At 49.5% G+C, this 12,262-nt stretch overlaps 3 protein-coding genes across 3 annotated transcripts; all 3 read left to right on the top strand.

The window, feature by feature from the left end:
• Nucleotides 1-3,780: 3,780 nt before the first annotated feature.
• On the top strand, nucleotides 3,781-4,576 carry CC77DRAFT_188937 (hypothetical protein). Its single transcript, XM_018530538.1, has one exon. The coding sequence runs from the start codon at nucleotides 4,046-4,048 to the stop codon at nucleotides 4,559-4,561; it is 516 nt and encodes a 171-aa protein (XP_018383821.1). The 5' UTR covers nucleotides 3,781-4,045; the 3' UTR covers nucleotides 4,562-4,576.
• Nucleotides 4,577-5,378: 802 nt separating this feature from the next.
• CC77DRAFT_1021979 (hypothetical protein) lies at nucleotides 5,379-7,298 on the top strand. The gene is made up of 3 exons (XM_018525372.1): nucleotides 5,379-6,690; nucleotides 6,746-6,824; nucleotides 6,886-7,298. Exons 1-3 carry the CDS (start codon nucleotides 5,834-5,836, stop codon nucleotides 7,000-7,002), a joined length of 1,053 nt encoding a protein of 350 aa, XP_018383820.1. The 5' UTR covers nucleotides 5,379-5,833; the 3' UTR covers nucleotides 7,003-7,298.
• Nucleotides 7,299-10,517: 3,219 nt separating this feature from the next.
• CC77DRAFT_188902 (hypothetical protein) lies at nucleotides 10,518-12,262 on the top strand. The gene is made up of 2 exons (XM_018530537.1): nucleotides 10,518-11,698; nucleotides 11,747-12,262. Exons 1-2 carry the CDS (start codon nucleotides 10,643-10,645, stop codon nucleotides 12,179-12,181), a joined length of 1,491 nt encoding a protein of 496 aa, XP_018383819.1. The 5' UTR covers nucleotides 10,518-10,642; the 3' UTR covers nucleotides 12,182-12,262.

Below are 12,262 nucleotides of genomic sequence, written 5' to 3'. Positions count from 1 at the left end.
AGTATGTAGCAGATGAACCCCGGTGTTCTTATACACGTCAGGTTCCCTCAAAGTAGCGTCATTTCCCTGTCTCGTGAAGGTGTGATGCAATGTATCGCACGATCGATTTCAGTCCCCTGAAGTTTGCTACGTCAATGATCGGGTGCCTGCTCAGTTCACTTGTACCTGAGATTGGAGCACTTTTCGCATCCACTGTGCTACCCGCTGCCGCGCAGGCAGGAAGGTCTGGGCTCAAGGCACAATGTGGATGTCGCTAGCCGTTTGTGTTCATTGACGAGGTCATCGTGTAGGGGGCCTTCCAGGTACTCCCCTGAATCAGTGATAACTCAAGACGAGTCGTCATTGTGGGTGACCGTCAAGTGGATCAGAACATGGAGAAGTTTCAGGTACCGCCGCCGCATCATGGGCAATAGTAAATGCCATGTCTCCTGGATCGTAGACGCCCCACTTAATGAGCGATCGATCTAAGATCTAGCATGCAGGTTCCCGATTAGCACCCAGAGATACCATCACATAGGCACGGCAAGTGCATCCAAGTGTTTTAGTTCAAACTCTCCAGTATTTCCCTGCGGCATACTACACAACCTCACCAATGAGGTGATCTGACTGCAAAGTATGGTTGACGTCATTGACGCGCGCATGTGATCTGGCGTCAGCGCGAGCACGATATTCGCGTCCAGTTTGGCATGCAGTCATCTCAGGTCTTGACCGCTCAACAATCGCGATCAGCACCTCCTTTGGCGTCTCGTATTTTCATCGGCATTGCAAACGAACCTATAACCTGTAGCCGTATATCTTTTCAGGCGCAATATTGCTTTTCTGTGTCCGTCATCATGTTCGTCATGCCGACGCTCTGACCAGCATCTGTGCGTTCAAGCTGACACTCGCTGCACACCGACAAGAACCGACTCAACCGATACACTTCCATCTGTGAGTTCAGTGATGGAAGCACATCGTCCTGTGGACAGGTCGCTGTAGCTCTCGTCTCGTTACGGTCCTGTACCCTTCGCACTGCTGGACAGGACTCTTGTCCTACCTACCTAGGTAGGTACGAACTCATGCCAACCTTGGTAACATCCACTCATTTGATCACCAAGAAGTCCTGGCTGCAACGCTGCTGAGGCATCTCCAGGCGGTATGAGACTACCTAGCCTATTACCACTTTCGTAGGGGATTCTAGTGATTCCATGCTCTCCACTTGCGCTGCGATTGTCATCCTTCGCAGCGTAAGCAAAAGAACAACAAACGACAGGCATGCTCAAGAAGAAGGCACGGGAGAAAGGAGAAACATGTTTTACGCAGGAGTATGAGGCTCTTCGACCGCATGTAAAGATTCGTAATGAGTAGGTATAAGGTTTCATTGCCTCCTCTGACGGTCAATAGTTTTGGCTGAGGCTGTCACATTACTACCTGTCCAAATGAGGCACGGTCAAATTTGAACGAAGACTCCAAATAAGCAAACCCGCACTAACGTTTGACTACAGTTGTTGTATTGTGCAAGGCCACTCGTTACTCAGTGTTCATTTAAACATTGTCATCAATATTGACTTACGCATTCGTGCTGAATATGCCAGGGTAAATCTTATTCACAACTTCGCCAGCTCTCAATGTGAAGAGCAATGCATTCTTTAGGCCTTAGTGGTGTCTGGAATGCGTAGCCACGGTCATACGGCTCTTGCTAATGCCTACACTCGTACTAATGAAGACCAATGTATAGTACAAACGCTCAATTAAGACATACTTGAGTAGCCAACGAGTAGTATCTTTTTACCGATTCAGAAAAGCAATGACGCAGTGCTGGATGATAATGCTGTTTCGCCCAGTAAAACCTGATCCATGATACCTATTGAGAACGTGCGCACTCGTTTTGTGTATGCTGCTCAGAACCAGGCGCATGGAATTGTAGACGTAGAGTCACAATATCAGTCGCTCCAGAGGGATTAAAATACTGGCTCGGGCTCTTTGATTCATCTCCAGCATCGGATATGCGCTGAGTGTTGTCGGCCGATAACCCACCCACTTGTGGTATGTTATTGAGGTACCTTTTGCCAATTGTGGCATGCGATGTAATAAGCCATCCAACAGATTGCGTAAGCGGGAAGGCCTATAACAATTGGGAAAACTGCTTAAGTTATGCTTACACAACCGCGTCTCGCGGCAAAATACCTGGGTACGTCTATTATTTGCAATGATTGCAAAGTCCGGTAATTAAGATAGCTGTCTAGTAGTTGATGCTAATTAAGGGCTTTTAGGTCCCTAGGTCGTCTTGAGCCAGACGCATCTGCGCAACGAGTGCCATTGATCAACGTGTGGTTAGATCTCCCGGTCTTCGTTACCGAAGACCGTGTTAGGGTGATCGTAGATGAACGTGGGGGTTTTGCAATTGGCATCGTTCGTTCAGCCTCTCCGTCATTCCACAGCGTTGGTTGATCAGCTCTGTCATAAATTTAATGGTATAGCGCTGCGACAGTACCTACACCGCTATAAATGTGCCCAGAGATATGTAGTAATCTAACGCTGCAGCACATTTGGGCATCATTTACGGGTCAAATGGCGTTCCGCCTTCAGTAATCTTCTGGAAAGGATCTTAGAAAGATTAGTCTACCAAGCGGTATCCCTGCCATTCTTACGCCCTAATTCGACAAGCGAGCACAACCCTACCGCTGACAAAGTCTCCGAACACCAAAGCCCGCACGCATCACTGGATACCAATACGTCGCAACTAATCTTCCATGCGACAGCGGTGACATCATGGAATACTAATCGGGTCACGGATTCCTGCATGACAGGATGCGATGCGCGGGCTAAGGCGTGAGCTTGGCGATAGCTGAGTAACATTCTCTCGTAGTGACTACACCTCGTGTTAAATCGTGTTAAGACGGCTAATATTAGCGACCGTTGGAGCCTCTGACTCGTCAACGCATTCGACACGAGCATTGCAAGTATGGCTCTATTGGATTAGTGGCCAACCATCCAATGAATCTCGTAGTTGCGCCAAAATGATCATCTCAAATCGAAACATCCCGTCGGCTATACCGAGCTCGGTGGTCGCCAACCGGGGGCGAGCCAGATGCGCAACGGCAGAGTCGCGTGAGCGCTTCAAGTCACGAATACGACCCGTGTCAAAGTTTCGGCCGGTCTTTCACTGTGCCTGAAGATTTGGCATGCTTATCAGAGTGAGGACAAATGGTGGTTCTCTGGGAGCCACCCGATACGAGAAGGAACCAGAAAGAGACTTGGCCATGTATATCATCGGCGAAGTGGAAATAGCTGATGTAGTAAAGCACGACACAAGTCAGTAACACGACGCATGGCGGTAAAGACGTCTCTCCATGAATGCCTCAATCGTTGCCTATCCCGCCAAACAGACCTTGTCTAAATCTTCGCATACCGGTCGTCGTGCGTGCGGCTCAAATAAGCATCTGACGACAGCAACCCTACACTGTCCCGCTGCATAGTCGCCAACGGTGCATACAAATCTCTTCAGGCAGAGCGTGATCCGGACGCCACACATCTACAAAGGCTCTCTCCGTGCACGCTAAATACCCACTCACCGGTCCCGCTGCAGTCTCACCACCTTCTCCAACTGGTCGGGTACAGCCTTATGACCCAATACCGCATTTACAGTACCGACGCTACGGACGCTTGGGTCACCCGTATAGAAGAAACGATCTTGACTCCGAAGCGTGCAGGAACAAGCCACATACTGGATTATGCAACACGAGACCGGCTTGGATTTCTCAATAATTCCTCTGTTCAGACATCAGTCTTGCTATTTTCGACCTTTGGTGGTCGTAAAGTCGGGGAGCCAAAACTCTAGGATCTGGGGCCAAAGACGTGGTGTTGAAGATATAAGATCTGGGGCCTTCGGCTTAGGGCATCATCACCAGCTACCACGACAACCTAATCAAGACTGTCACCAACACGTTCCCAGACCTCTTCGACCGACTCTTATGACTTGGACTAGTCAGCAGCGACGTCACACTCGAACCAGCTTACTTCCCAGGTCTGAGCATAAGCATACCTGTGTCTTCTCTCCTGGTATATGAGCGACCGTGTTTCCAAACCGTCTAGCCCGACAAGGAACCCACAACCCACCAGAAGCTACACTACAGAAGTCACTCAGACGACCACCTCTTCTACAGCACACCCGGGTCTGGAGGATACATCTCAATCGACCTCCGAACAACCCTTGTCAACACCCGTAATTGTCGTTACAAGGTCGCCCGCTTCTTCACGGACACAAACTCCAGAGTCGGGTGCTCGACAGGGTTATCCCCTTGCTATCCGTCATCGCTCAAGATCTAGTTCGCCGCTACAGCTTCAGAGACAGGAACGCTCTCCTACACCTTACGAACGCCCACAGCGCTCTCAGTCACAACCTCTCGAAGCCTCAACAACTGTGACGAACATCACCATGTCTTCTTCGGGATCTTCACCATCGGGCACGTCTAGTGCTGGCAGTAACTCTGGATCAGGTCAACTTCCATACGCCCCGTTTCCATATCCAATGCCGGCCAATCCTAGGGGCGGCTCGAGCCAGGGAGGTCAAGGCAAATAGACGTCTTCTTCATCCCGGTTGCTCTTCAAGTCACTTTTCTTCTTCTGTCTGTCTGGTTTTGCATGGCATGGTTAAACTGCAACCCTGGCGTCGGAGATACCCTTTTCTTCTTTGAACTTGTATCATCGATTCCTTCATACACGATGTACCCTTCTTCTCTCTGCAGCCACGTATAGCCTCGGTCATTTCAATTTCTGGCGCCTTCACTCTTGTCATGCACCCTCGACGACGACACAACTTTGTGTTCACCTGGCTGCGCTCGGCTTTTCTCTTGCGCATAGGCTTGCATGATTGGCGTCTACTTTTCCCTATACTGCGTCTGTCTCTTCTCAGTTCAGCTTTCTTCCAAGGATGCTTCGTTGTCGGGCCGTTGCCTCTCTGACTAGTGTGTCGACTATCGATGACGGCGGCTCGATACGAAAGCTCTTGGGGAAGGAATTTCACTCATTCTGATGAATCCTGTTTTTGATCATGGTAAAATTCTATTCTTGTATCCTCTGGAGTACAGGAGTGTGGGGACGATTCTATAGACTAGATACTAGATCACGTTAGCTCAAAAGAATGTACAAGATACTTTGAAGCTATTCCCCAAGACGGTCTATTTTTAGGTCCGTCCGTGTACTGCAACTCGTATTCAAAAGATGGCTCCGTGGAATGAAAGGATACGATACCGACAGCCACCAATGCTGTAGATACGATACAACTATCGAAGATGACAGCCGGGAGTTAGACCAGGTGGATCGCATGAGGGGCCGATAGCTGGCTGGCGAGGGCACCACCACGCGCCAAGGCAAGGCTGAGTAAAGCCGGGTGTCTGTGATGTCCAAGACGGAGCTGAATGGATATGTATGCCCGTCACGTATGGGTTTGTATAGTTGCGCTGGCGCGCAGTGTTGGAATGCAAGGTCGACGGTTGACGGGTGCTTTGAGGGAGCAGTCGGAGACGCAGGGCTCCCCATGTCACTGACTAAGCAGCAGCGCTGTTGCGGTCGGGCAGCGTCGCTCGTGCCAACTTTGCTGTACAAGTTGGTCGGCGCGACATCGCGACACTGCTGCTCTGCTCTGCTCTGCTCAAGTGACACTCCAGCCTGGATCACAAGCGTCACCCCCTCTAGCCAACGTGACGTTGCGACAGTTCCCCCAAGCGGTTGACAGCTGCCTTTTTGTCACCCGTGCGCGCGCGTCATCTCCGCAACGCCGTGTCCTATCCCCAGAGCTCCGCCGTCGTCTTCCCATCAACCACGACTTTCGCGTTGCTCCACAAACGCTACCATGGCACCATCACGGTCTCGATCGCCGCTGCTACCCATTCTCGCCCTCGCGTGCGTCCTCCCATACTCGGCAAATGCCTTCGACTGCAAAGACATACTCGCTGATGGCGCGCACTTCAACTTCAAAGAGCTCGGCGGGCCGCACGTGGTCCACTACAAGGAGTCCGATCTCACCAAAGAACTCGAATGGAAATACAACTTCACAATCGACATATGCAACTCTCTCAAATGGCACAAGGGCGGCAGTCTGGCTACCGAGTGCCATCACGGGGCCAGGGTGTGTGGCATCCGAGAGAACATCGACCTCAGCAAGGACGACAACTCCACCATCACCCCAATCGATATTGCCGGCACATACACGACCCAGAATGGGAGGAACATGGATGCCAAATTCGAGAATCTGGGCCACTCCAAGAGCAACAAGGACGCCGGACTAGAGGGCGTCCGGGCGACGCTAAACGGGGGCAGGTTCCCTTTCGACAGCAAGAGGGAGGGCGTGAACCAGCGCGCTATCATTGAGTTCGTTTGCGACAAGGAGAGGACGGGACTAGAAGGCGACGAGATGGACAAGAGCCCCCACGAAGACGGTGATAAGGATGACAAGGATGACAAGGACGACAACAAGAAGGATGACGAAAAGAAGCAAGACAAGCTGCGGCCAAGAGAGGAGAGCGGCAAGAGCAAATGTGAGGACAATGACAACAGTTTACGCTTCTGTGGTTATGACTTGGAGACGGAAGAAAAAGACAAGAAAGTCCAAACACTTCGATTGGAGTGGCGAACCAAGTACGCGTGTGCAGACGCGCCTTCGCCCGACGGGGGCTCGCACTGGGGCTTCTTCGGCTGGTTCTTCATCATGTGCGTCACCCTCTCTGAAGCTCAAATGTATGATCGTGCACTAACATACGTCTAGTCTTTTCCTTGCAATTGCTGCCTATCTCATCTTCGGCTCATGGTTGAACTACAACCGCTACGGCGCTCGCGGCTGGGACGTAAGTGTCCCTGTACGAACTGTTTCTGACACATACACTGACTTTGTACTTCCATATCTAGCTTTTGCCCCACGGCGACACGATCCGCGACATCCCATACATTGCAAAAGATTTCGCCAGGAAGGTCATGGGAACTGTTCAGGGAAGTGGCAGCAGAGGAGGCTATGCAGCCGTTTAGAATTGGCGATACTCCAGGGCTCTGTGGGTACGTGACTGGCGACGTTTATGTAGGATACATTGATTGAACATGGAAGAGCATACTCGGCGCTGGAGTTTACTGGGTTGAGTCTTTGATTGGCGCTTGAGATACTTACCTAGGTCTTGTGAGATGACAAATGAGAAGTTGAAAGGACTACCTTTTATCATGGATACCTTGTTTGTCACATTGTGTTGGTGGTGTGCCTCTCCGTATCATCAAAAAGTCGTTTTTCAGAAAACATTGTCTGGCTGCATCTGATTTTGATGCGCTGTCACGCATTGTCGCATGTTTTACTATTTGGATTCGTCTTCGATTTAAAGACTGGTTTCTAGAAGAATACTCAAACACACTTTCGGACGAATGCCATACCTAGGTACAATTGCCTGGTTCCCAGACTGTGTTCGCAATACTTTCACCGATGTCCATGTCTAGTCTCCACAAGAAATCTGTGCAGTTTGCTCCTGGTACCAACTTCGAATTGGACCATGTATATCATTGGAAGCGATATAGCCCCGTCTGTTTGGCCGAAAAACACAGCTGTCTCTCAGATCTAGGACAAGAGTAATCAGACACTAGCTTGATGATTAACGATCTGGAGCAGCTTTTGAGCCTCGAAGTACACGCTCTGTTACTCGTCCGCGATAGGAACGAAGCGGCTGCTCTGTTCAACTCTCTCAAACAGTAGCTGCGAACCGGCAAGCCACTTCTCCCCGGCTCGAAAACTCTACATGGGGAACATTCAATGTGCAAAAAGGTTTCAGACATCTGCGAAGACATACTCCAGCGCAACAGAGGTGGCTTCTCCAAAGCCGCTCGAGATGAGCGGAAGCAGGCCAAGGCGATTGTAGTTTCCGAAGATCAAAGTGACAGCTTTGTAAGTTTCCAGTTCGTCAATGGTACTCACGAAGAGCTAGAAGCTCACGAGTCTGTACTCGATTTGCGTCGAGGTGCAATCTAGATGCAGGTGTGGGTGGACACTAGCATACTGGTCATACAGTCGCAATATAACAACATGGTTATCTAGGTACAATATTCAAAGGTCATGCAGCTTGTATAGACGTACGTGCAAATGACTTTTGGATGAGACTTCCTTGTTCGTACAGCAGAAGCAAGTATCCACAATGACCAGATGTCTCCATGTTGTAACGTGGATGTATCAAAGCAATGATCAAGAGTTGACAAGATCACTCTTGAGAGAGCAGAAGAATATAGATCAACTGATTGTGAGTATTGATACAAGTGGGTCACGCCACAGGAACTATACTAGTTGACTTGTGTACTTACAAGTGAGAGATGGACATCGTACTTTAGAGAAGGTCGTCAACGAACTTTGGTCGGGATGACCAGAGTAGTGGCACTGATGATGCTGAATTCAAGAAGGTCAAAGGATGTGAGCATGGGAATAGCAATCAAGAGAGTGCGATTGGTAAAATTCCCTATAAAAGAGACGGCAAGCCAAGAATGAACATAAAGAAGGGTGCATTCCACACAGGGTTGGAAGTCCTCAACCAAGCAGATATGGGAATGGTAGCACGATCAACGGGATTCCTGTCATTACGAAACATATCGTTCGCTATGCCGTTTCTGGGATGAATCATTTGTAAGCACACGAATCTACATGTACACATACCTTTGAAACACTGTTTTGGTCTGTCAGCTTTTCACTACGATCCGTTGCTAGAGAACGACCTTTTCATTTGTGGGCTGGAATATGGATATCTAAAGGAAAATGGAAATTTAGTAATCCCTTACCAGAATTCACCTATCGTTGATCACCGTCTCCACAAGGACCATCGTCATAATCTTGTCGATAGCCTCAAGCACTTCTGCCGCCATCTTTTCGCCAGAAGATGAGCACCAATTCTCCAATAAGAAGATCAGTACTGTTCGGGCTTTCCATCTGGTGTCATCAACAATCACATGTGATACTGCCATGCCATTGTATACTAATGCGGGAAAGAAGAAGTCATCAGTTTCAAACCTGATAAGGAACAAGAAGCCACCGAAACTCCTTAATTAGAAGCGGCCACAGGATTCACTCTTCAGACATCATCGCTAGTGGCTGTTGACTAGTCTGCGAGGTGGGAATGCATCTCAAGTTCTTCAGTCGACTTGCACGGATGTTCCAGAGATGCGGCGGCCTATAGTCGCAGATGCGCATTTCTCAGGTGTACTTGCTAATCAAACAGTGTCGGCATCTAGCACGCTGCCAATCAGTCCAACTTGTGGAATCTCTCGAGTGTGTCAGGAAGTATAAGAATCTTAGGACGACCAAAATCCAAATAAAGTCATTGTGTGTGCGTGACCAACAGCTTCCTAGGGGCAATACGCAGTGCAGACATAGAAAGAACATCTAGCGAGGATCATCGGAATTTTCTCTTAAAACAAACCTGCGGTCAAGCAAGAGTTGGCGTCGCTCGAAGTGGCGAGAGCGAAAGCCGCTATAGCTCGAGCGTGAAAGAAGACCACCTTCACACCAGACACCGTGACCTTATTTCGTCCGCAGCGCCCCCCGTCTTCGGTGCATTCTCGGGAAACGCCTTTTATAAGAGCTTGGTAGACTCGCCGCTCTATTTGGCTCGAAGTGAATCGCCACACCAAGAGTCTACTCCTCCATAACTATCCTTTCAGATCAAAGGTCTACTCGACCCGTGTCATGGCCGCATTTGACGCATCTTTTGCAAGTTCCTCGGGCCACCTAGTCACCGCCAGGAATACTGAGCCTTGATTCTGGCATACGGTCGACCTCAGAGTTGATCAACCAGTTTCTGTAAAACGCCGAGACAGCTAGGTGGAATACACTAGAGTTGTTAAAATGTTACGGATGCACTCACATTTCTCGCTGACGGGCGACGAAGATACAGTGCGGGTCATGAGTCTGTTGATCCTGGATAATATAGTGGAAAAGGACAGTCATGGCGACGAAGAAGCGGATCAGATAAGGTGGACATATTGGGCCAAGTGTGGCAACGAGACCACGACTGCAATTACTAGCGTCACTGTCCCATCAGCCAGGCCTGTTGCTAACGATGCGGAGCGTACCCGGAAAAGTCGGAAGTCCGCTGAATGTAGAATAGTATCGTCCAAGGCTGCATAATCGATTGGCTGGCACGAAATCCAATACACACAGCTTAGCTTCAATGTTTTGCGTAAACTGTAGATGCTTCCTATGGGGGCATAAATGAAGTCTTTCTGTGGATAAGTGTGATATAATGTGGACCTCATCATAAACGATGGTAGGAGGTTAAAATTTTGCAACCAAACGAAAGTCCTTCCATGGACGGGACTATGCATCAGGTTCGAGGCAGGATCCATGGCGCGTGGACGAAGTCCGCCGGCCTCACCGCTCCCGATCTTCATGTTGAGCATCAGTATATGTTACATTAAAGCGAATCTGCTGAGATGTGCACGGGATATAGAGTCAAGAGCAACGATGCACCAAGACGACCACATCTGCGCGTGGATTTCAGGCTGCTGCCAGGTCCGAGCTTTCGCGCAAAACACGCCACCCCGTCGCAGCCTTGCACTAGGGTGATAGACTTCCAGCGCTCTGACATGTTCATCGTAATATAAAGAGCACAACGCGTCCTTCGGTAGGACTGCTTCAACAGCGATTTACATGGCTTTGTTTGCACTCCCGCCGGAACTCAAACTCAACGTCATCGAGTTCTTAGATCCCGACTCGACCCTTAACTTTGCCCTCACGTGCAGAGACCATGCGACACTTGCGAATTCGACGCTGAAAGAGCACGGAAGGCTGCTATCGGAATGGAAAGTCGTTGACACTACAGATGTGCGGACGCTTCTGTGGAGAGTACTGAGAGAGGTGTTGATCGATCCGCGTCAAGGCTGGTACATCAGGGAACTCAATCTTCCAGCGACCCGACAATACAACTGGAATGTGAATGAAAGTTTGTATGGCACCCATCCAAACAACGGCGTTGGGCCGTCCGAGGAAGATAAGGGCTTGTTCATTAAGGCGGCGAGAAATCTGCGTCACCTGTATCCGGTGACAGGAACAAAGACCGTGCTGCGTCAACACCCGCGCTCCACCGAAATCCTGCCATTTCCTCAACTCACAATTGCCTCGATCGAAGATCGGATTCACAGAGGCTTTGAAGACGCTATCATTATACTACTGTTGCACTATTATCCTTACCTTACCACTATCAGACACACTGTGGTACACCAAGAAGAATGTTTGGAGACGGCCCTGTGGCATATTGCCCACGAATACAAGAACCCAATGATAGCGCCGATGCTCCCTTTGAAGCATCTCAGAACGGTCGCCATCGCCTACTACGATACGGAAGGAAGTGTCTCTCCCGACTGGGCCTGTTACTATCTTTGTATTCCTTCGTTGAAGATCTTTGCAGCGCAGGGGATGGGGGACTCGCCTAGTAGACAGGTGCAGCGCAGTCTGTTCCCAAATGGTGCTGTACCGTGCTCGAACGTGGCAGAGCTATTCTTATGGGATTGTCGATTTGATGTGGACGGTTTAGCAGTTGTTCTTGCAGCGGTCAGGCATCTGGAGAAGTTCACGTATCACGGCGGTGGCTCTACAGTATCGGAAACAAGCTCCTATCAAGCCAAAAGGGTTCTGGAAGCGGTTGTTACATGTGCTGCTCATTCGCTGGAGGAGCTTAGCCTCGGTCAGGGCTATGTAGATGATGATGTAAGACCTTGTTTCTTGATAGATTTCTTGGCTAATCACCGTTGCTAGCTTGGCCTTGACATTCCCGGCCCGACGGTCGTCTCACTTCGAAGCTTCCGAAAGCTTCGCATACTTGATTGCGAATGGTCAGTACTAAGACCTGAAACGGAAGAAGAGGAAGAAGATTCACAACATGATGAACCTTTAGAAGAAGGATTCCATCGTGCGGAAGATGATGAAAACACTGATACAGAGTTCGACGTTAGAACAATCCTTCCTGAGTGCATTGAAGAGCTACACTTAGGTGGTGAATTCAAAGTATATGAGGAGTGGGAGCGCCTAGAAGACACGTTCGACACCCCAAGTGTATCAACTCCACATCTGACTATGGACAAGACATGCCTCCAGAGAAGCGATAGCGATAGGCGTATCGGAGACGCAGAGAGTCGAGGGGGTGTGTGGTCATATCCCCTTGCACAGCTCTTCGAAGGCCACGGATATTAAGTTTGAAGTCTATAAGTGTTGTTCGAAGCTACCTTAAATGCTATAGAAGAGGAAAATACAGCATTAGTTTGATTACATAGA

Source organism: Alternaria alternata (genome assembly GCF_001642055.1).
Source record: "Alternaria alternata strain SRC1lrK2f unplaced genomic scaffold CC77scaffold_15, whole genome shotgun sequence".
Lineage (NCBI taxonomy): Eukaryota > Fungi > Ascomycota > Dothideomycetes > Pleosporales > Pleosporaceae > Alternaria > Alternaria alternata.
Note: the sequence above shows the minus strand (reverse complement) of the source record. Positions and strands in the feature narration are given on the sequence as shown.

Bases quoted from the DNA above. Each gene is read 5' to 3' on its own strand.
- CC77DRAFT_188937 (XM_018530538.1), top strand. From the start codon at position 4,046: ATGAGCGACCGTGTTTCCAAACCGTCTAGCCCGACAAGGAACCCACAA.
- CC77DRAFT_188902 (XM_018530537.1), top strand. From the start codon at position 10,643: ATGGCTTTGTTTGCACTCCCGCCGGAACTCAAACTCAACGTCATCGAG. The intron at 11,699-11,746 runs GTAAGACCTTGT...CACCGTTGCTAG, and splicing joins AGGGCTATGTAGATGATGAT to CTTGGCCTTGACATTCCCGG.
- CC77DRAFT_1021979 (XM_018525372.1), top strand. From the start codon at position 5,834: ATGGCACCATCACGGTCTCGATCGCCGCTGCTACCCATTCTCGCCCTC. The intron at 6,691-6,745 runs GTGCGTCACCCT...ACATACGTCTAG, and splicing joins TTCGGCTGGTTCTTCATCAT to TCTTTTCCTTGCAATTGCTG. The intron at 6,825-6,885 runs GTAAGTGTCCCT...TTCCATATCTAG, and splicing joins ACGGCGCTCGCGGCTGGGAC to CTTTTGCCCCACGGCGACAC.